The 22,341-nt window shown below is 39.0% G+C and overlaps 1 protein-coding gene across 20 annotated transcripts in view; it reads left to right on the top strand.

Annotated features, from left to right (window-relative positions):
* Positions 1-22,341, top strand: part of ncam1a (neural cell adhesion molecule 1a) — a 303,473-nt gene that overhangs the window by 205,907 nt on the left and 75,225 nt on the right. For all 20 annotated transcript variants that reach the window (XM_042008023.1, XM_042008028.1, XM_042008022.1 and 17 more), the window contains exons 2-6: positions 7,945-8,019; positions 9,821-10,036; positions 11,869-12,012; positions 15,288-15,425; positions 16,256-16,373. In XM_042008023.1, the coding sequence (XP_041863957.1) occupies positions 7,945-8,019; positions 9,821-10,036; positions 11,869-12,012; positions 15,288-15,425; positions 16,256-16,373 (691 nt within the window). The remainder of the gene's footprint in view (positions 1-7,944; positions 8,020-9,820; positions 10,037-11,868; positions 12,013-15,287; positions 15,426-16,255; positions 16,374-22,341) is intronic.

Below are 22,341 nucleotides of genomic sequence, written 5' to 3'. Positions count from 1 at the left end.
GCATCTAGACTCAGTGATTTAGGTCATTGTTAACAAAATCTCACAGTCATATTTGCTTCAAATCTGGGAGGATTAGCAGTGTATTAGTACACCACTGCTGATACCAGGTCTAAGCTCATAATGCTTGGCTTTAAGTGTGCTATACTGTGTTCCCTTTTAATTTAAACATCATATTCATAACTGAAATAATCAGCCTGTAAGTCAAAAACAGAAGGTTTGAAGTATTTATGTCAGAGTCTATATATGGATGAAGAAAAATTAATGATGCTTTTGTAGAAGACCCTGTTTTACTTGATCAAACTGATACTGGTGCAAATATTTTTGATCATATTCCCCAAATGCTCATTAGAAGAAAGATTAGAGTTTTTATAAGCAAACAGATTTTAAAAACAGAGAAAAAAATGGATTAGTTGTAATTAAGCTGATTTATGAATATTTTTTTCATAATCCACAGCCTGTATTACAGCTTTATTATTGGACGTTAATAGAACATCATACAGAGAAATGAAAAGGGCCAGCATGCAAAACAGCTGTGTCTTTCCTGTCAGTTTAGTGAAATAACGAGTAGTTTTGGGTTTTTTGAAGATTCAGTGGACGTTTCAGGGAGTAAGCTGTCTGGTTTTCCAGAAGAAAATAAGCGGGTGTGCTGCAGTTTGATGGTGGGAACTGTCAGATCTGGTTGTGCCACAGTGAAAAGTTGAAAAGCTGCTAGGCACAGTTGTCCTGCACAGAGAGGCAGTTTAGAGTGTGTTGGGGAGTTACTATTCAAGACGTTTTCAGTTTGTGTATTCATGTTGGTTGTGTCATCCATTCCTTCCAAGTTCAAGCCTATTTAACCAGGCTTCAAACTCTTTGCTTGATTTTGAATAATCCACTTTTTCTCAGTCAGGCCATGTTGATGTTTGATTTGGCTTGTTTCCATAAATCTGTGTGCATGTTGGATGATCCATTTATTTCTTTAAATAATCTTTCTAAGCATCACTGTTGTATTTGTGCTTTTCCCCATCAAAAACTAACATGCCAACAAAGCCTTTATTTTCGTCAGTAAGCTGTTTATGTGAACTAATATTCTCATTTTACATGGAAGTACAAACAAAATCAAAACACAGAAAGAGCCAAATGTGATTTTTTTAGACAACCTTATACCTAGAAGTAATTTTATTTTAAGTGTATGTATGTTTTTGCTTTGAGGAGAAAATCTCTGAAAACTGGGTTAAAAGGGCTCCTAACTGCACTAACTGGTTTTGTTTGCTATGCTGTTCATCGCTTTCTGGAAGAGAAAACCATGAGTGCCTCATGTGAGGAGATCTACCTTTTCTTCTCTGTTAAGTAGTTCTGATTTATTTTTCAATGAAGCAAAAACATTTCTCATGCAGTTATGTAATAATCATGTAATCATGTAATAATTGACAGAATACTTGTTAAACAAAATAATAGTTTGCTGCAGCCCTACTTTCATCCTTCATTGATGTGTCCATGTTTTTTCTTTTCTTTCTTTTTTTTTTAACCTGTCCTGTCCAGCATCATAGCAAGCAAAATGATAATCTGGTTGCTGTATTGTGCTGAACAAATTTGCTTTGCCAAGGGGAGGCTTATGGGTATAAGGCTCCTCTTGATAATCTGATTCATTTATTTATTTATTTACTTTGAATCATGGACTCTATGTAATCTTGCTGAACCTGACGGGAAGGGATAGAAAAAGAAGGAAGACAGTAAAAAGAAGCAAAATGGAAAGAAGAAAGGAGACAAAAACACCACAGACAGAAGGCAATGACCCTTCAAGCCACACCATCACCAGACAACAAATTGTTACACCTGTACATGAACACACCAGAAAATTTCCTACAACTTTTACAGAAAAAAACCAGAGCTTCTAGTCATTAAGAGTTCTTAAATGATAACCAAATCAAAAAGACTTATCACAAAAGTAGCACAACAACGACCAGATACTAACTCACAGAAAAAAAAGAAGAATTATCTCTTAGTATATAAACCCACTGGACCACTCAGTGACTGTGTCAGAATTTACACATTTGTTCATGTTATCAAGAGGAATACATCCAATCATGTCATTAAATAAATAATACAGCTGTTTAGACTTTATCTTTCTAGGTTTCTGCCCGTTAATATAAGGTCATTGAGTCAAATGAACGTTGAAAAGAAAGCAAAACCTAAGCTGAATTTCCTTTAAGTGCTTCCAGCTTTGGCTCTTCAGTGTTGCATGTCTGACAGATGCTGCTAGAAACAATAGCATAGAAGTGAGGGAATACTGTTATTTCAACCTGTAATGCCCTCGTTGGGTCTTGAAAGAGCTTTACATCATTTCACATGTGTTTAATATGTCGGTGAAACATTCTTTGTACTTCAGAGAGTGATGTGAGTTTAATAAGACCCACCATAGTACAGACAGAAACAAATTCTCCAAATGTTCACATTCATAAACTACTGAAAACTCCAAAAAAAATCAAGATTTACCTGAACATTTGAAATAATTAAGCTCTTTCTTTTATTAAACTTTCTAAATGAAATTAAGGAGCCAACAGGTCCAAGTTGTCTAGAGTGTTTATTTGTGTTGCTTAGGGCTGAGTTGACTCAGTTTTCAAGTACTTCTCTTGAATAAACAAAGCTCTTAGTTTGGAAGCAGATCCAAATATTAGTGCAGGAGTCTGGGATTTCACAGCAGATATGAGAACAATGAAACCACAGCCAGGCATCTGATAACACAGATTCCAATTCTGTTAAATGTCCGGTGACCTCTTGGTTTCTCGAGAGAGCCACATGTTTTCTCTGAAGTCTAGATTTACTGTTATGCACTGAATTCTCTTTCGTGCAGACCTTTGAAAGACCCTGTGAAAATATGCTGATCTGAATGATGGTGGGGAAGCAGAGTGGTGTAGAAGTGGAAGGAGGGAAGACAAAAGGACACTCAGATGGCAGGCTGTTATTAGTTTTTAAGAAAGGATTGGAAAAAAGGGACAGACTTTGTAGATAGATGCTATATTGGTGTCATGACAGCATATTGGGGCAGAGCTAGCTTCATTCTTTATCTCCTTAGTGTGCTCATCACTTCCCAATCTCCTCAATTTCTGGGCCTCTTATTCTTTTCTTTTTAATGTTAGTAAGTAAATAAGGTCTGTTTAATTTTTACTTTTAAGCAGATTTGTGGGCAGTTGGGCATTATGGATAATGATATCTTTACCTACATCAAGTACAACTTAGCCAGAAACCGTGATGTAACTGAGCCACATATTGACTAACAGACTGGGACTCTTCTTTTAAGGGTTTTAATAAGAACTGACATGATCCGTTCATCCTTACAGCAGCTCCATCTACTGCAGGTTCTAATCCAACATTCTGGCTTTAGATTCAAAAACAGAAAATGATGTAATCCTTCCTTTTACCTTGAATATTTTAAAATGATACTCCTGGTTTAAATACACTAATTCATTTCCTTATACAGAAGTCGAGAGCAGCCTGGCTGCAGTTATTTATTTTGATGCTGTTTTCTTAAGATCACAAAGTAATTATTCTGTTATCACGAGATCACAAAGCTTCTTTTCATTTGATTACTGCTGAATTCATCTTTTCTCATCTGAGATAACAACTCACTGTCAGTAGCTGTTCATATGTAAGCAACTAATTTAGTTGTGTATGTGATCTGGAAGAATGTTAACAGCATGTAGACATGCATTTGTTGTGCTCTTCGTTTCCTCGTATTAACTGTTGTGAGCTCTAACAAAGATCTCTTTGTTTGATTGTAAAATTTTTAAGCACTGTTATGTCTATGCAAACCTTATGCATATCTTCACAAGTCTCTTTGTTGCATAGTTTAGTTTTAATATAAAGCTTTCCTCACATCGTCACCCATGCTGACATGCTAATTGTTTTGTTCCTACTTTAAGCTAGCTATGCATGCCATAGTAACTTCTGTAAATATTTTGTTTTTCTTTTTTAATGAGAGAGAATTTATTTTAGTGAGTTGTCTTAGTCTAGATATATTTTGGAACCAGTGGCACCAGTAGAACCCCCTAGTGGTCTATATTGGTATTGCACTCTAAGGCATTTCATTAACAGCAACTAACAGATCGTGTCTTGAATTTTGGTCAACAGCGCAGCACGCCACAGTTTCACCACAATGCTTAAAAAATGTACAATTGCTAAATTCCTTTCCTCAGTTCTCTAGCATGGATGCAGCTCCTGTTATAAGGTTTTCTCTCCTATTGTAATGTAATGATGCTGATGCTCAGGATGCTAACACTATTGACAGGAATCCATGGAGGTAGGAGGGTATTGATAGATGGAGCCAAACTCCATAGATAAGAATTTCAAGTTCAAATCAAAGATGCAAAATAAACATGCAGGACTAAGTTTACATGATTAGGGTCAGAGAAGTTGTCTGACACAATGCTGCACCACACAAAATAATTGCCTACCAAAACATTTCAACATGCAGCTAAACATATGCAACACTTGTCTGTTGTAAGAATAGACTACATGCATCTTCTGATTAGTAACATCCATTTACATCCTTAGATGCTTCAAGTTAGTCTAGTTTTGGTTCCATTACCGTTTGTTTCTGTCAGAACTGTTTTTATTTCACAACAGCCACTGCTTCTTTGTTTTTTGTTTTATTTATTTTTGTTTTTTCAGCAAGCTGGCGAGAAGATGAGACCCGAATCAGCGCAGAGTTCAGACAGTTTGCAGTTTGAGGTGTCTCTGACTGGGCCACAGCCGTCTCTTTGCTTTACCACATGTCACCACTTGGATAAATTAGCAGCAGATCTCATTGTGATCACTTAATGTGGCTTGAAATTGTGTAACAGAAGTGCTGCAGCAAGACATTTCTTAACTTGATAATTGCCTTTCATCATAGTAGAGTATTTACTGACTTAAATGAGTTGAATTCAATCTGACGTCTTGTTTGTGGAACATAATCCCTCATCAGTAACAGGACATCTCACGTTTGTTTGACTCATCAACCCGAGCATCAATTTCTCATGCAGACATTGCACAACTTGCCATTTAGAAGCAAACAGTGAGAAAATATCTCTGGGATTAGCTATCTTTCCCACACCAACTGAGCTCCTCTTTGTTGTGTTTAGGACAGCAGATATGATCATTTGATTTGTGGCCAGTCATCCCAGTCTTAGGAGGCCTGGTAGAGTTTACACTGGTTTTTGTGACCTTACTAGATGAAGGAAGGAAATGGATTGTTGTCTTTGTATCTACCTCCAGCCTGTGTAAGCAAACATACTGAAGTTAGTGGTTTTCCATGCCTGCAAAGCATTGGTGCTTGCATGAAACAAAGCCACTTTATTCATGTAGCAAAAGCAGATTTTAATGGAAATCAATATTTGTGGGACTGCTCTGGTAAGCCATAGTGGAGATATTGTTCTTACCTGGAAAATTTTAATGAAATGGTCAATATTTCATTATTTGATAAAAAGATTTTTCAGTTTTTGCCTCCTGTTCAGGGTTTTAATTCTGTTTGACATTTTGTAGTGTACGTTGTGTAGTGACAGAAGTGTGTCATAAACCTCCCGGATCACTTTGTTCAGCTGTGCTGCTTACATGCCTTCCTGCTTTGTATTTTTAAAACCTGTGTCCAGGAGGAAAAAACAGCCAGAATAAATGAAAGTTCTTCCAGAGCTTGTGCTGTTTGATGTGGGAATGGGTTGAGACGGCATTTCACATCTGGATGTTGACTGGGATGATGGGAGATCAACACCTAGGAATGTCATCTAGTAAAGTTCATCTGATGTTCATCATAATACCTTTTAGACTTGTTAACATGGTTTATCCTCTTTTTCACCAAGAAGTTGGCCAGCATTTACCCAACTAAGGCTCTTGGTTAGGTTCAGGCATTAAACTTGACTAGGTTTAGGATGTAACAATATATTGATCAAAATCCAAGGTTTATATTAGGGGGGCGGCAAACATTGAACCGTTGTCCATTTAACTGACATAATGTTGTATCATGATCAAGCTTGTGATTAGTAAACCTCTAATTCATTCCTGCCTCCATCTCTTTCAAAATTTTTCCTGTTAGAATGGAGCTTAGAGGACTGACACGTTCTTCCCCATGTGTACCACAAATTACAGAAAATGTGCATTTATGTCACAAGAAAACAAATCATAATTCTGCGTCTGCATAAGCAAATGTATTTTCTTTTTGTGCTTATTGCATGATACTAGGCTGAAGTATATACAGAAGGTAAATAGGTAAAACGATGATGGGTGGTTGGTTTAACCATAACAAAATCTAAAAAGTCAATAAACTCATCCCTTTAATGACAACAAGCTTATTCTAACTTTAACCCTGGCATTAATGAGGGATGGTAATTTTAATTAAAGTATATGATTGAATGAATATTGGCAGATTGTTAAAGCCAAACACAGTTTTTTCTGTATAAATATTTCCACTAGTGTTATGCATTATGTCAGTTTTCATTCTCTGGTTTACAGTATGAGTCACAGCTAAAATGTTTTGCTGAAAAGGATCAAACACTGAAGATACTGTCAGTCTTTAAATGCATATAGACACAAAAGCTCAAAGTGTGTCTTTTCTGGATCTCTAAATGCTGCACACTTTCCCTCCTCCCAGCATTTTGGCTGCGGTTAAGCTTCACCCCATAATTGTGATGGCTTTTCTCACCAAGAGTGTGTTATGAAAAGAAAACAACAAAGGCCACTGCAGTGACAGCCTCTGCGTAGTCACAGATGTTGTTCTGAAGCTATGTGGCTGCACCATGATGAAACATAAATGTCACATTGTGCCGTGATGATAGCTGGCTACCTGTCTTTGAATGGCAAGTCCTTGTCAACCACTCCCACGAAGCTCCTGGTGAAAATTGAGCTGAGACCGACTAACTTGTTTGTGTGAAGTGGCGTGCTGGAGGCTCGGTGGGATTTCTCTGTCAGGCACCGGATCACGATTTCAGTGCTGTTTCTACTTTGCAGGCGGTGCTTTCACTGCAGATGCAAGCCCTACATTAAACCATGTCACATTTCCTCTGATGCTGATGAACACGTGCTGATTGGGCCTTTTAAACACTTTCCATTTAACACACACAAATTTGAGTTCTAATTCACTGGGATACAGGAAGGAACAAACAGCAGGAGAATCTCTGTACTCGTTCCAAATCTTTTCCCTGCCACTGCTACTTTAGGTGATGCTGAGGAGCATTGGAGTCTCAGTAAAAGGATATTCTTGGATTTAAGGTTTTATGTCTTTTTAAATCACCTGGAGCAGCAGGGTTGAGGAAAGGGAGTATGACAGTTTCTGGGAAGACTCAGTCAATCACTGTGTAAAAAATGAAGGTTAAGACTGTGTTGAGACCCCCGCTGAGGAGTGAAGATTAGCATGCCTAAAACCAAGTAAAAATGCAAACTATCATAAATCTAATTATTCCTTCAGATTCCAGGACATTTGTTGTGCTGTTCTTGACGGACTGTTTTAATCCTCTGCTACTTTTTTTTTTTAGTCAAACTATTGCATCGACCAAGTGTCAGACATGTAGTCACAAGGTCACGGGTGGATGATTTAATAAGTGTTGGCAGCATCTCAGAGGTGGATCACAAGGAGTGTGTCTCCTCCAAACAGAGAAGAAAATTTAGTGATAAAATTTTTGTTTGCCGTGCTAGCCCTGGACATGTGGAAACACAAAATGAATGAGTGGTAAATGTGAAAAAAGCTAAATATTATTACCCACAAACAAGTGTCTCTGCTGTGTAAATCTAAACCATAACCTATTTGTGCATGGAGATGTTCTGTGAGCATAAAAGAAAATCTCCCAGTTTCATGTGCAGAGGGGTTTTAGCTGAACATGTTCCTTAAAACAGGCAGTTTGATCCTGAGCTTGCTTTGGTCCTGTGTCACGATTCATATCAATAAAACTGAAGCTAATGTATTTTTTCTCTTCTTGTCTTTCTCTTCCCACTCAGCTGCCATTCAGGTGCAAATCACTCCATCACAGGGGGAAATCAGCATAGGAGATTCCAAATTTTTCCTCTGTGAAGGTAAGAGAGATCTCCTACACACCTCACTAAACTCAGCTTAATGTAGATTTCACCGCATACCACAACACTTTGCAGAAGTAATTGAGGTCACTTGATAAAAGGGATACCAATCAGGTGCAATGAAACTGGAGAAGGTGGAGACAGGATCAGTTTAAAAACTAATGAGACAAAGAGCTTAAGACTGTTTTTTTTTTATCATGAACATGCTTCTGCAAACAGATGGTGTTCACATTATGAATTATAAACCAGAGCCTTTCACTTAACCATGCCAAGTAGATAATTAAATATATTCCCATTTCAGATTCAATCCATTTTATTTCCCAAACTTTGAAAGAAAACCAAATGTTATCAATCCATGCACATGGTTTTAGCTTCCAGCACAAAACACATGCTTCAACCATGTCAACTGTACTGATCTTTCTCCCAAAATGTTTGCTTCTCTCGAAGCCAAGAACAGCTGTATCTGGAGAACCTGGTGCTACTCTGAGACAGGAGATGAGTCATAGCTGGTCAGAATGCAAACGAGGCAGCAGATAGCTGGCACCACCACACATAATGACTTCTCCTGTGTCTCTGTTAAATATATTAGTATTTAGCATCTTTCACTCATATTTCTCCAGAAGTGCTGTAGTCGGATGTGTAGTCCCCGTTAACAGCACTGGCACCGTCAAACATGGAAGCTTTACAGCAGCCCAGGAAGTCTCAGCTTCCTGGGCTGGATGATCTAGCTGACTACTGTATGAGCTCTTTCTAAGTTTTATAAGATACTTTTGAGCTTGAAATGACAGCAGGTTACTGATCAGCATCAGTGGTTGGTGGGTATGATTACCTTCAGTGATTGCAAGAGATAAAAATGATGTTCAAGGTCTTATCGTTTAGATAGAAATAGTAAAGGTGGATGTCTAGTTTATTGCAGGCTGATGGTAAAATATCTACATTTGTAGACCACAAGTCTTAGTCAGAAAATGTGGCTTGTTATATCTTTGTTTCCAAAAACCAAGACCAAAGTGTCAAACCCAAGTATTCATAACATTTGTAAGCAAGCATATGAGTGATTCACCACAGCATCTCTTACGTATAGTCCATCAGCAAATGCCATTCAGCTCAAACAGAAATAATATTTTGTCCAGATTTTTGTTGATCTGATCCATTAATCTGCTGCTTGCAGAGGCTTTCTGCAGGAATGAAGGCAAACATGCTCTTGAGGCTTCATTTACCTTATGTAGAACTTTTATAAATTACTCTGGGATTTCATTTTATGTTCTGTGGAGAAATTTGCCTTTAGCTTGATCTCAAACTGTTCAATGGGGGAAATGTCAAATTCTCTTTAGAGCCCTTTGTGTATTTTTAGAGTGGATGGGATTCATATCGTTTGTCTCTGCTTGTGTTGGCCTTGATTAAAAATTAATAAAGTGGAAAAGTCTTTTAGTTTTTCTGTCAGTGAAACTTGAATCTTACTGAATGGATGCACATGTTTAATGCCATTCTTTTTGTCTTACTATGCATTTTTATTCTGATCTGAAAAAGAAATCTTCTGTTGGTGATGTTTCCAAGTCGTCTTTACAGCAAGAATTCTTAATTTATTCATTTCTATCTTCCAGCTCATACTTTGAACCAGGTTTACTTTCCTTTCCATGCACCACAACCGCAGTCTTTGCTGAAGTAGTTCAACATGTCCGGTGGTCTGCATTAGAAATCTAATAGGAAACAAATGAGTAACTGTAATAATTGTTTTTCCCATCTTGCCCTGCTGTCTCTCAGATATTAACTTATTGTGCTATGCTACTCAATCTCTTTTTAGTGGTAGGGGATGCTAAAGAAATAGACTGGTATGCCCCCAGCGGTGAGAAGATCCTTTCCACGTCCACATCGGACAACCTTTTTGTGAGCCGCAACGATGAAACCACAGCAACCCTGACCATATACCATGCCAGCGGGGACAGTGCCGGCATCTATAAATGTGTGGCCAAAAACGGGGACAAGGAGGCCCAGGCCACTGTTCAAGTCAAGATTTTCCGTAAGTTGCCTTTGCAGCTTGAGTTTTCCAGACCAAAGTTCAATGGTGAAAATAAAGCATTTTTTTTAAAGTACATCACATCATGAACTATCCCCAGAATGCGAGCAGACATTACACGAGGGCTCTTGTAGCTACAAACTTTCCTTCAAACTTTTTATTTCGCCTTTATTTAACCTGATAAAAATGTCTTTCATTTCATAAATGTATTGATCTGTGATCTGTTGCAAAATAGAAAAAACCTAAATAATAAGAAAATATTTGAATACAAAACAATTAAAGGAACAAATATGCAAGATATTAATTTACTATTGACTGACTGGTGTATTTTTATGCTGATGATGTTGAATACATCATTTACAGAAATTTTAAAACATCATGATGTATATCATGCATCGGGATAAGACAAAAGCAATATTTGGATATCAGTTATAGGCCTTATTGCCCTACCCTAGATACAACACATAGTGATTCATCGCTGAATCGAATTGCTGACCAGATAATTGCGATTGAATCGTGAGACCAGTGAAGATGCACTCCCCTATTAAACGTCATGATTTCAAGTTCATCGTTATTCATTTAATTAAAGAGCATAAACTGGTGTTTTGTCTGCTCTATAACAGAAACTTGGTGGTGGATGTGGTCTTTGTTGAAACGCCACGGCTGCATGTTTATATTACACCACTGACAACAGGGGTGCTGTATGCTCGTTGTCACCACAAAGAAAGAGGTTTTTTGTCAGTTGTGATGACTCTTGCCTAAAAGGTTTAAGGAAGGCATGAAAGTGGCCCAGCTATAACTTGCGAGCAATCAGAATGAGTAGAAAATCATTCATTACCATTATCAGTCGACATTATAACAGGTAAACAGCATTTTTAAATGTCTGCAATATGTTGCCTGTAGAGTAAAACTACAACAGGTGTATTATTGCTGATATGAGGTCAAAGTGAAGACCAGAAACTTTCATTTGAGCTGCTTTTATCACACGAACCCTGGAGTAGAGCTCATAGAGGATGGCATCATGTGCTTTTATTCCCCTAGAAAACATATTGTATTTATTAAAATATACAGTTACAGTTAGAAACAATGAAAAGATAACTAAACATGAGATATAAGATTAGCAGCGTAATTCAGCTTTTGCAAAACGGGCATGACATCATCTCAATATTTTAGCTCTTACTGAAATTTGTGTAAAATCTTTCTGTGATTTATGATCAGCCAATCAGCAGGAAGCACATTTAAACACTGCTGGGTAACTACAATAAAGCTACCAAACTAAGAGTTATAGCACAAAGGTGCATGCAATGATTAACCTGTAATGTGTTAAGTTTAAATAGAAATCTTGAGTATGAGCATTGACATCTATCATCCCCACCAAACTTAAGTACTTTCATTTATTAAACTTTCTTTTTCCCCCCAAATTCTTTATGTGTGTAATGTTTTTAAAATAAGTGTTAATAACAGCTTGATTAGTGATTTTATAACCACCAAATATATAGTATGACACACATAAACCTGTTGCCTCTGCAGCTCCACTTCAGATAAACAATAGAAAATGCATTATCTATTACATTAGAATTTACATGTAATGTCTTTAAACTGTTTTCATCTTCACTTCTTTTAGTTACATTAAATCTCCATCATTATGTCTTTTAGATGAAAAGATATAATCTTTGTTCTCTGTTGCCCATATTTGTTGGAAATTAATTGAAATATTTCTTTAATGGTACCACTCATACACTTGAGTTTTTTTTTTTTATTTAAGAAGAGTCAATCAGAGGGTTGAAATGTTTCTAAAAGCTTGTAATGAATAAAATGATGATGTTTCCCTGCAGAGAAGATCACCTTCCAGAATGCCCCCAGCCCACAGGAGTTCAATGAGGGCGAAGATGCCGACATAGTCTGCGATGTTTTCAGTTCGCCACCACCCAACATCATCTGGAAGCACAAGGGCTCCAAAATCCAACCTGCCAAAGACGGTGAGCCACTTTAAACCTAAGTGCTCCTTTTCTTGAGCTGCTTTCTCACCTCCATGCCACCCAATCTTCCTGACTCCCTTCAGCAGTCACCTCATCTTCCTGCCAATGCTCTCTGCCAGTTCATGCTTTTCAATCGATTTCCACACTCGTCCTCATCTCCTACTTCGTCTGCCCATTATCTATGAACAAAGCCAAGCATTTTCTACAGGAAGTTGTTGCAGACCCCATAGATGATGCCTAAACATGCAAATTGTAATTTTTTTTTTTTTTTTGTCCTGGGAAGAGGAAGTTATTGTCAGATGAAATAATCTCTGAGGGCAGAGTGGAGCATGATTTCCATGAATAGAGGGAGAACTGTAATTGAAAAATGTATGAAGAACTGAACTTTAGAAAAAGGGCTGGAAAGGAGGAGAGGTAAGAAAACCACTCTGTGTAATTTATTTATCACTAGTTTTACTAGAAAAAGAGGCAATTAAATTGGAAACCTTCTGGGCCAAACCTTTTTTTTAAACTACAAAACATTCAGGGTTAGAGGATGCACATGGTTGACAATAAACGCTGGAATGCAGATATTTTATAACGTGTTAAGTTTGCTACCTGATGCATCTGTTGGTGGTTCACTACTGAAAATCTATCTTCTCAGTATATCAAACACTCACTGCTTTTCAGGCATGAATAGGGATTCTGAAAAGGTTGTTTCTTGCTCCCTTACATGGAAGGAAAGCCAGTAATTAGCTTTGATTTGTGGCAGTTACCATTGATTCCACCACTGTGTAATAATCAGCGGAACAAACCTGACAAAAGAAACACATGAAAGGATCTATAGAAACTTCTGAGACCGCTCTGTCGTTATAATCCCTTTCTCCAGCGTTGATCCCTATGTTTTAAACAATTGCAGCCTTGCCAGTAAACACGCTTAGCAGCTTTGAAGCGTGACACACAACTAAGGTATTTAGTTCTGGAGAAACTGAGTTTTCAAACTGAAGACATGCTGCTGTGGGAATTGGCTGAATAATTTTTGTAAACATTAAGAAACATTCAACTTTTGACTCTGAAGCTATTCTCATTGCTGTGACTCTTAGATAGCCACTATTAAAAATGGAAAATACACATTTTTAGCATTTAATCTCCTCTGACAATAAGTTGAGGAGAAGCTAAGTCGTGATTTACATGCATATTAAATGCCTAGGAGTTATTTAATCTGGCAACTTCACACAGCTAAAGGTTACTTTGCCTAAACAACCTTGGTCCTTTTTTTTTAACAAAATTGGCAGAATGCTGTGGTTGTGCACACAAAGCAAGAGAATGGGCTTTTGTTTCACACTTGAACTGAGTCTATTTTAACCTCAGAGTAACCCCTCCCCTGCTGACCGCCGGAGAGCCTGGAGTCACCACAGCGCTGTGCTAAGCTTGCCTTTATTCTTGGACTTTGGTCAAGGAATGTGTTTTTCTCTGGAAAAACCACTAATTGTAACCAAAACTGAAAACTGCCTATGTAGTTTTGCTCAGAGCAACACTTGACCAAACCAAAACCATTAAATGTCCACAAAGAAGTTCTTCTCAAATGTGTCAGTGTGACATGAATTAAAAGCCATTACTGCATGTATGTATGTGTGGAGTAAGAATTACAGTATGCAGTGGAGTATGACTGGAATGCAGGACATAAAGATTAAAACTTCACTCCAGAACCTCAGAAAACTCCTCACACAGTCACATTTTGTACTCCTCTTCCGCAGTTATGGTAATAGTAGATGGGGTGGAATTGTTAGTCCTATAAATTGTAAAAATATAAAAATTTATGGCAAGAAAATGTTGAATACTCCAAGCCAGCATCCCTCCCAGCACATAATCACAAACATCAAGGGATTTTATGGCTCATATGGTCTCTAGTTTATACAGCATGTTCCTCTTTCAAACAGGTGGAGAAGTGGAAATGAAATTTCCACTTTCTAACATGGCAACTTGTGGCACTGAACTCTTGCAGAGATGCCCCCGTCTTCAAAGAGGAATCAGCTGCCATGTGCTTTTCACTAGCTTGTTGGCCACACAATAAAGAGGCAGACAGAAGCGAAAAAAAGAGGTTTTATGTGACTAAGAATTGGAGGTAAAGTGAAAATCTAGCAGCAGCAGAGCATAAGGGAGCATGAGGAGCTCCAGCAGTAAAGCTGCTAGACTCCCTACAAGCCTTACCACCAAGTCTTTTTAATCAGTTACACTTGAATTGATGCAACCAATTAAGAAAAGACTCACCCCCCTCCTGTTCCTCTGAACGCAGAAGCATTGCAGGAGCGTCATGGAGCAGCTGTTCTAGAGGTTCGTGGCTGTTCGTGGCAACTTTAGCCAATCAGAGTGCTCCAGCCGTGCCGTGCAGAGTTTCTGAAGCGCCGTGATGCTTCTCCAAAAATACCCCGCTGTTCTTTTTTTGCTACTTGAAAACCGCATCAATATGGAGGAGAGTGGATGGTTCAGGCAGGAAGTCGGCTGATGACAGGCAAAGTGGATCTGGTTGCTTTCAAAAATTAGACTTTGGATGTATTTTACTCTGAAACATCAACATGATACTTGACACCATGGATGACAAGACGTTTATCCTGGAGGTGGAAAAACACACCACACATCCCTGCTATAAAGAAATAAAGAGCAAGCATGTGAAACACGATTCGGACTGGCCTAATTACGTTTTACTGGTTTATTGTTCTCTTTAAATGCCCATAAGTGCAGAAACCATTGCTTGACGTTGCAGTCCTCCCATGATGGAGTGAACTGGAGAATCCAGTCGCGGCAGAGACGCTCTGTTCTGAAACACTCCTGGTGGGACAGGGTTCCAGGCGGGAGGCTCGGCAGAGCCGCCCCGCAGCGCTTCATGAAGCGTCTGCATTTGGGGGACCGAAAAGTCAGAAGCCCAGTCAGCACCCAGAGAATAAAGCCTCCTTGATTACTTAATGTGATTTGCATTTATATATATATGAGAATGAGAATTTCAATGAAGATTTTTACTATGAAATAAAAAAACATGAATAATTTGTTTTACTAGATATTAGATCTTTTATTACTGAGATAAAATTAAACTAATCACCTGGATTTCTGTAATCAACCAACATGTGGCTTCTACTAAAATAAAATACCTTAAATTTTAAGCTAAAACAACCCAGAAAGGCCATGAAAAGTAGTTTCCGTAATATATCATTCCATATTCTGTAAAAGATTTAACGTCTTGTCTTTGTGAATTTAGATGTGTTAAATGCTCTGTTCTCCATTTGCTTGTTGTGTTTCAGTGCGATACAGAATCATGTCTAATGGCCACCTTCAGATCCGTGGCATCAAGAAGATAGATGAGGGCAACTACGACTGTGAGGCTCGTGTCATGGCCAGGGGAGAAATTGACTTCAGAATGATGAAGGTCATCGTCAATGGTAAGCTCTGTACTATCTGCCCAGCCTTCTGTCCATTGAAGGGATGTTTTTCTTCTTCACAGAAGCTGCAATAACAATGACTGTCGGACATGTCTAATTTAGCTTTTAAACCTTCAAATGTGGTTTGTTACACTTTGCTCTTGTCCAACACATCTGTACACTATAGAATGTATGAAGAGACCAAAATCATCTAAAATGTGGTAGCTCAGTGTAGAAATACACCACAATGCACTTGGATTGGGCCACGAGAGAGCTGGATTTTCTATGATTCTTTACTTTTTTACTAGCTAGTGCAACGATTAGACTTCGTGCTGGGACAATTTGTAAGTTTTTATTAGTTTTATGGGTGGATGCTGATTTTGTAAAGCACTTTAGTATGAAATGTGTTATACAAAGAAAGTCCAACACAGGCTTAAGCATCTCTCTCTTCTATCACTGTTACCCTTGTTTATATGTTAAAAATTGTTGTTGCTCTTCAGATTAATAAAAACAGTTTAACTTTATCTTCAGTTCAGCTTTCTCCCTCTGCTGCAGTCTGTGGGTGGATAGTTTGTGCCTAACTGGGGAACATAATGCAGCATTTAACACAATGCTTGAGTAGTTGCTGGAGCTATTTCCTCGAAAACAAGAAAAAAAACAGAAGTCAAATTTGGCTAATATTCATCATGGTCACAAACAAAATGTCTAAAGAAAGCTACTGTTTATCTATTTGCATGATTGCCTTATCCAACTAGAAAAAAGTTGATCTTCACAACTTGTATCTGCAGCCCCGTAATGACCCGACCGTATTTGTTTTTGCAGTTTCATGATGTCTGATTTTTCTGTTTCAGTGCTTCCCACCATCCGGGCCCGGCAGTCTGAGGTCAATGCTACAGCAGACATCAGTAGCACGGCTTTGTTGGCTTGTGATGCAGATGGCTTCCCTGAACCCACCGTTACCTGGGCACAGTACGTCTTTAACAGATAGGACATCTTATTCCCCAATCTCTTGTGGGAAACAGTATGAAATGAAGCCAAATGCATGGTGCTGAGTAAATTATATCACTTCTCCAAAAGAGACAAAGTTCATGATGAGAAAAAGATTTTAACAAGTCAAATTTTCTTCCTGGAGGTGGCAAATAGTGATATCCACAAAATATGTACCCATGTTGAAATGTAGTGAGTTTTATATTTAGAGGTCGTAATGCATCTTTATAGTGATCATTAACCTTAGGTGTGCAGTGTAAAACTGTTCCTCACCGAGCGGGCCATTTTCATCCTTCACATTTGACTTTTTCATTCCAGCAGCTCCAAGGATGACAGCAGACACCCTGTGGTAGTTAACATCTTAATCGTCCACATGTCTGATGATTTTCAGGCAGGAATTAGAGTTGGAGTATTTTGTGCAGAGTGTATTTCAAGAAAAAGACATATTAAATGGCATTAATTTTTTCGGAACACTACTTTTCCTAAAACATCATTTCTTAGCAACTGCTAATGCTCACAAACCCCTAGTGATGACTGCTCTTTGTCTTCATTCAAAGTATTTACAATCTTTCTCTGTCAAGTTCTATGAGTAGCTCCTGACTTAAGGCGGATTTATACTTGCGCAGCATCTGCGTCACTGCCGTAGTGCACTTCTTCCAGGCCTGACCTGCACCCCTGCTATGCAGATGGTTACGCGGAGGTACTCCCTTGTAATTAGTCGGTTTGGGATCTTGTGTTGCCGGATATCTGGATCTTCTCGCTGAATTTGTGTGGTAACCACCGTTTTTAAAAACAATAACCAGTGGATCAAGTTGATGACAGGCTGATTGAATTATTTCTCCGTTTTCTTCCACAAGCTAATAAAGACACTGAACCATACTGGATGCCATTGTTGTTGTTTTAAAACAGAAAATACCTACCGAACTTAAATGAACCACCAAAAGAACTCCGACCTGGTGAGTTTACCAGCTGATACCACCCCTGTTGCCATCTTCAGATTAGGAGGAGAAACCGCAGCACAACACCAAAACAACGCGTACCCTCTATGCTCAGGTGTGAGAGCAAACTCACCAGTGTCAGCTACACTATAGCCAACTGCACGCAGACACCGCGCGAGTATAAATACACCTTTAGACATGCAGGAAGGTGGATTTGGACCAGCCAAAGTCAAAGGTGCGGTCTCTCCAGTAAAAGTAAAAGAGAATGCGGAAAAGTGCAAGTGAGTTTACTGCTGCTCCGCTGGCTGTTGTGAGGTGGACTACAAGGGGATGATCCTGGAAATTCATTTGCAGACTGGAGGCAGCTGCTAAGCTAAGAGCTAACAATGTTTATCTGTTCAGTAAAATTTCCAGAGTAAGCAAGGTTGGAGTGTCACAGTTTGTATAGTCTTGTATGACAGATTAAGCTAAAACAGAAGCAATTTTTTCTACAATTAAAAAGACAAAATCTCAGTATTTAGCTTACTAAAATATATGTTTTAGTTAAATAAAGATGGGAAACATGAACTTTTTACACTACACAAAGTCTCATGACAGGGAGCTTAAAAATCTTCATTAATCTCTTGGATGAGTTGCATGGTTGAAGGAGTTGCTTCCTGGATAAAAGATGGCTGACTTGGGACACAGCTTATAAAAATAATACCTAATCATAATTAATCATAATACACAATAGACAACATTTTATAGAAACCTCATTGATGGTTTCATTTCTTTTAATTATGTTTTTATTATTGATCAAAATTACCTATTGTTTGATATGTTTTCATGTCCTCAATGCAACTATTCCATAGCTGATTCCCTCTTGTGTACAAGAAGGGACCAGAAGGGATATCCATCCATCCATCCATCCATCCATCCATCCATCCATCCATCCATTTTCTGTACCTTTTGGTCCAATTAAGGGACATGAGGAAGCTGGAGTCTATTCCAGTAATTAGCAGATGAGACGCAGGTACACCTGGACAGGTCTCAAGTCCATTGCAGGGCCAACACAGAGAGACGAACAACCACTCACACTCACTCCTAGGGAGAATTTAGAGTGACCAATTAACCTAACATCATGTCTTGGGACGATGGGAGGAAGCCGGAGAGAACCCATGTATACACTGGGAGTGTTGGAAACGCACTAATTTGACAATGAGTGTTGAAAAAAGGTGCAATGCTGCCATCTACTGTCTGCCTGTAGTTCCTTTTTCTGACAATCAGAATAAAAATGTAACAACAGGTTATGGGCCCACAAAATCGCTAAAAAGTTTTGTACACAAAAGGTATTGTAGGATTCACAATGGAAGACAAGCTGTTTATTGACATGCTGAGCGGATCAGAAAACTGGGCAACGTGGAAATTTCAGATGGAACATTTGCTGAAAGCTAAAGGATTGTGGAGCATGGTAATGGAGACGGATGTCCTAGCTGCAGATGCTAATGCTCATGTTCAAGGGGAATTCGAGAAATGGAAAGAATAGGCTTTCTCTGTTCTAGTGCTAAACATAAGTACACCCCAGTTGTACGTGATAACAAGCTGCCTGACTCCAAAAGAAGTGTGGAACACACTAAAAGGACATTTTGAAAGATATCTTGGCAAACAAACTGTTCTTGAAGAAAAAATATTTTAGATGAGGAAGATCAGATTGTAACACTCCTGGGTAGTTTGCCACCAAGCTATGCTACAATCGTCACTGCCCTTGCAACAAAGATGGGACACTGTCATTTGTTCAGCAAGCATTAATTAGAGCAAAAGCTAATGATAACTCCAGAAGTGCTGCATCAGGTAGTGCATTAGCCATATCAACGCAAGTAATGGAGAATTGCAGGCCAATTCTAAGGCAGTGGGAGGAAAACAGAAAAACAGCTCTTGGAGATGGTACAAGTTTGGGAAAGGACACAAAGTATGACTGTCCAAGTTGGAAAAGGAGAAATGAGTACCACAAGGCTAAAGGTATGATGTGTGAGGTAGCAAAAGACTCTTCTGAGAGTGCTTTCATTACTGAAGAGGCTAACTCAACCGAAAGGCCACAGCAGGTTGTTTGGCTCATAGATCCTGATGTCAAAAAGTATGATGTGCTATAGGTTCCAACGCTTTCTGGAAGTCTTTTCTCAGTGGGAGCAGCTACAAAGAAAGGAAATATGGTGCAGTTCAAGAAGTCTCGTTGCTACATGCGTGGTCAAGATGGAACTTTGCAAGGAATGGGTATACAAAGATCTGATGGACTAGATGCTAGAATTTGGCACCAACTCCTGGGTCACACCAACAAGCTGAAGGAACTGAAAAATCTGGTGAATGGAGTGGACTGCTCTGCAGAAAAAGAACTTCCTTTTTGGGAAGGCTGTGTAGAGGGAAAGCTGTTTAGAAAGCCATACAAGTCAGTGGTAAAAATCTGTTCCAAATACAAGTCGCACCTCATCCATAGTGATGTCTGTGGACCCATGCAGACCGAATCTATAGGGGGCGCAAAGTATTTTGTAACTCTACTGATGACAACTCTTGATGCTGCTTTATTTTATTAAACAAAAGTGAGATCCTAAACAGATTCAAGGAGTTTGAGAAAACATTCTCCAGTGAGTGTGGTAGAGCAGTGATAAGACTGAGAACAGACAATGTTGGTGAGTACACATCAAAGGAATTTCAAGAATATTAGAAGACTGAAGATATTCGCCATGAGATGTCTGTACCTCACCTTAGCAAAATGGTGTTGCTGAAAGAAAAAATAGGACATTAGTTGAAGGTGCTAGAAGCATGTTGTTGCATGCAAAGTTACCAAAGATGTACTGAGCAGAGGCTATAGCCACTGCAGCTTACATACAGAACAGGCTGCCCACATCTGTCCTGAAGAAAGAGCCACCCTACCAGAGATGGTGTGGTAAAAAAGACATGAGCCACATCAGAGTGTTTGGTTGTGTTGCTTATGCGCATGTTCCAGGCATAGAAAGGAGAAAACTTGACAAGAAGGCTGTGAAGCTTCGGTTTGTGGGATATGCAAACAATGCAAAAGGCTAATGTCTGTTTAATGAAGAAAAAAAAATCTCATTTGCCGGGATGTCATCTTTAAAGAATCAGACTTTGACTGAAAGCAGGAAGAGGAGGTGTCCTGTTCAGAGAACAAGGTAACCATGAACACAGCTGATAAAGAAACACCAACTGATAATGTCACTGTCAACAACACAGCTAAAAAGGGAGGCAGAATCAGAACGGAACCAAAGAGGTATGGATATGATGAATATTCTGATGTGGTGACTGTTGATCATTGTGCCAAAATGTGCTGTGTCACAAAACCAGCTGACTTGTAATACCAGTCACTTCTGGAAAATGAGACATGGGATTTCGTTGACTTACCTAAAGACAGAACGTTCATAGGGTCAAGATGGGTGTTGAAAGTCAAGCATCAAAGTGATGGACAGGAGGAGAGATACAAGTGTAGACTTGTCGCTGAGGGCTATTCACAGTTGTATGGTGCTGACTATGATAAAACCTTTTCACTCGTGGTGCGATTTAGCTCAGTTCGTACAGTACTGTCCTTTGCCATGAAGAATAATCTACACCAGGAGTCACCAACACGGTGCCCGTGGGCATCAAGTCGCCCGCAAGGACCACATGAGTCTCCCGCAGACCTGTTCTAAAAATAGCATAACTGGCAAGTGAGCTGCATCTAAAATGTAATTTTTTCTGATGCTATTTTTTTTTTTTTTTTTTTATCACACTTGCATTTATATAGAGTTGAAAATGACAATGTCTTCAAAATAAAAGAATTTAAAAAAAAGGGGGGGGGGGGGGGGCCACCTGGTGTGCAAACTGAAAAAAATCAATCTATGGACTAAAGCAGTATCCTCGCTGTTGGAGCAAAACAGAGTTCATGAAAGACCTTGGATTTAAACAGAGCACATCAGACCCCTGTGTGTCTGTGATATCATCACAGGAGCTGGAGGTACTCGCTGTTTATGTGGACGATCTGATCTTGATAACACAGCGGAAAGCATGAACAAGTTGAAACTGGCTCCCAGGGAGTGCTACAAGTTGAAAGACAAGCATGGATGAGCTATCCTATATCCTGGACATCTTTGCTGTCCAAGACAAAGCAAAGAACTGTGTCTTTCTTCACCAGAAGCAGTACACTGAATGAATCCTCTGGAAATATGGAATGGATAATGTAAATCCTGTTGCAACCCCTTTTGATTCTAACATCAAGTTAGAAAAGAATGATGGTGTCAGTAAGCCTGTTAACCCAAGTACCATCAACCCATGGTAGAAAGTTTGCTGTATGCTGCAGTGACCACACGACTGGACATAGCACAAACAGTGAGGACTGTGTCAAAGTTCAATGCAAATCCAAACACTGCACATCTGACTGCTGTGAAGAGAATTCTTCAGTACGTGAAGGGTACAGTAAATCTTGCTCTGAAGTATAAACGGTCAGAATCTGGAACTGTGGTCGGTTTTTCAGATGCTGATTGGGCCGGAGATCAGGATGACCGCCTCTTAACAACTGGCAATATTTTCTTACTAAGTGGAGGAGCAGTGAGCTGGCTCAGCAGGAAACAGGCTACAGCTGCACTTTCAACTGCTGAAGCTGAATATGTTGCACTTAGTCATGCAGCTCAAGAGGATACCTAGCTGAGACGACTACTGAATGATCTGGGAATGGATGCTATGCCTACAGGGATCCTGGAGGACAACCAAGGAGCCACATTGCAATCGCAAATAATCCAGTGGATCATTCGAACTAAGCACATAGACATTCATTATCACTACATTGGTGAATGTATGCAGAATGGGCAAATAAAACTGCAATATTGCCCAACAAGTGACATGAAGGCAGATATGCTGACCAAGTCACTTACAAGACAGACGTTTGAGTATTGTAGGAGAGAAGTTGGGCTTTTCCGATGTAACTAGTTATAAACAAGGCACTGTTTTGTGTGTGTGTGTGTGTGTTTAACATGAGAGAATAAAGGCTA

The sequence above is a fragment of the Melanotaenia boesemani genome, chromosome 15, assembly GCF_017639745.1.
Source record: "Melanotaenia boesemani isolate fMelBoe1 chromosome 15, fMelBoe1.pri, whole genome shotgun sequence".
NCBI classification, from domain to species: domain Eukaryota; kingdom Metazoa; phylum Chordata; class Actinopteri; order Atheriniformes; family Melanotaeniidae; genus Melanotaenia; species Melanotaenia boesemani.
Note: the sequence above shows the minus strand (reverse complement) of the source record. Positions and strands in the feature narration are given on the sequence as shown.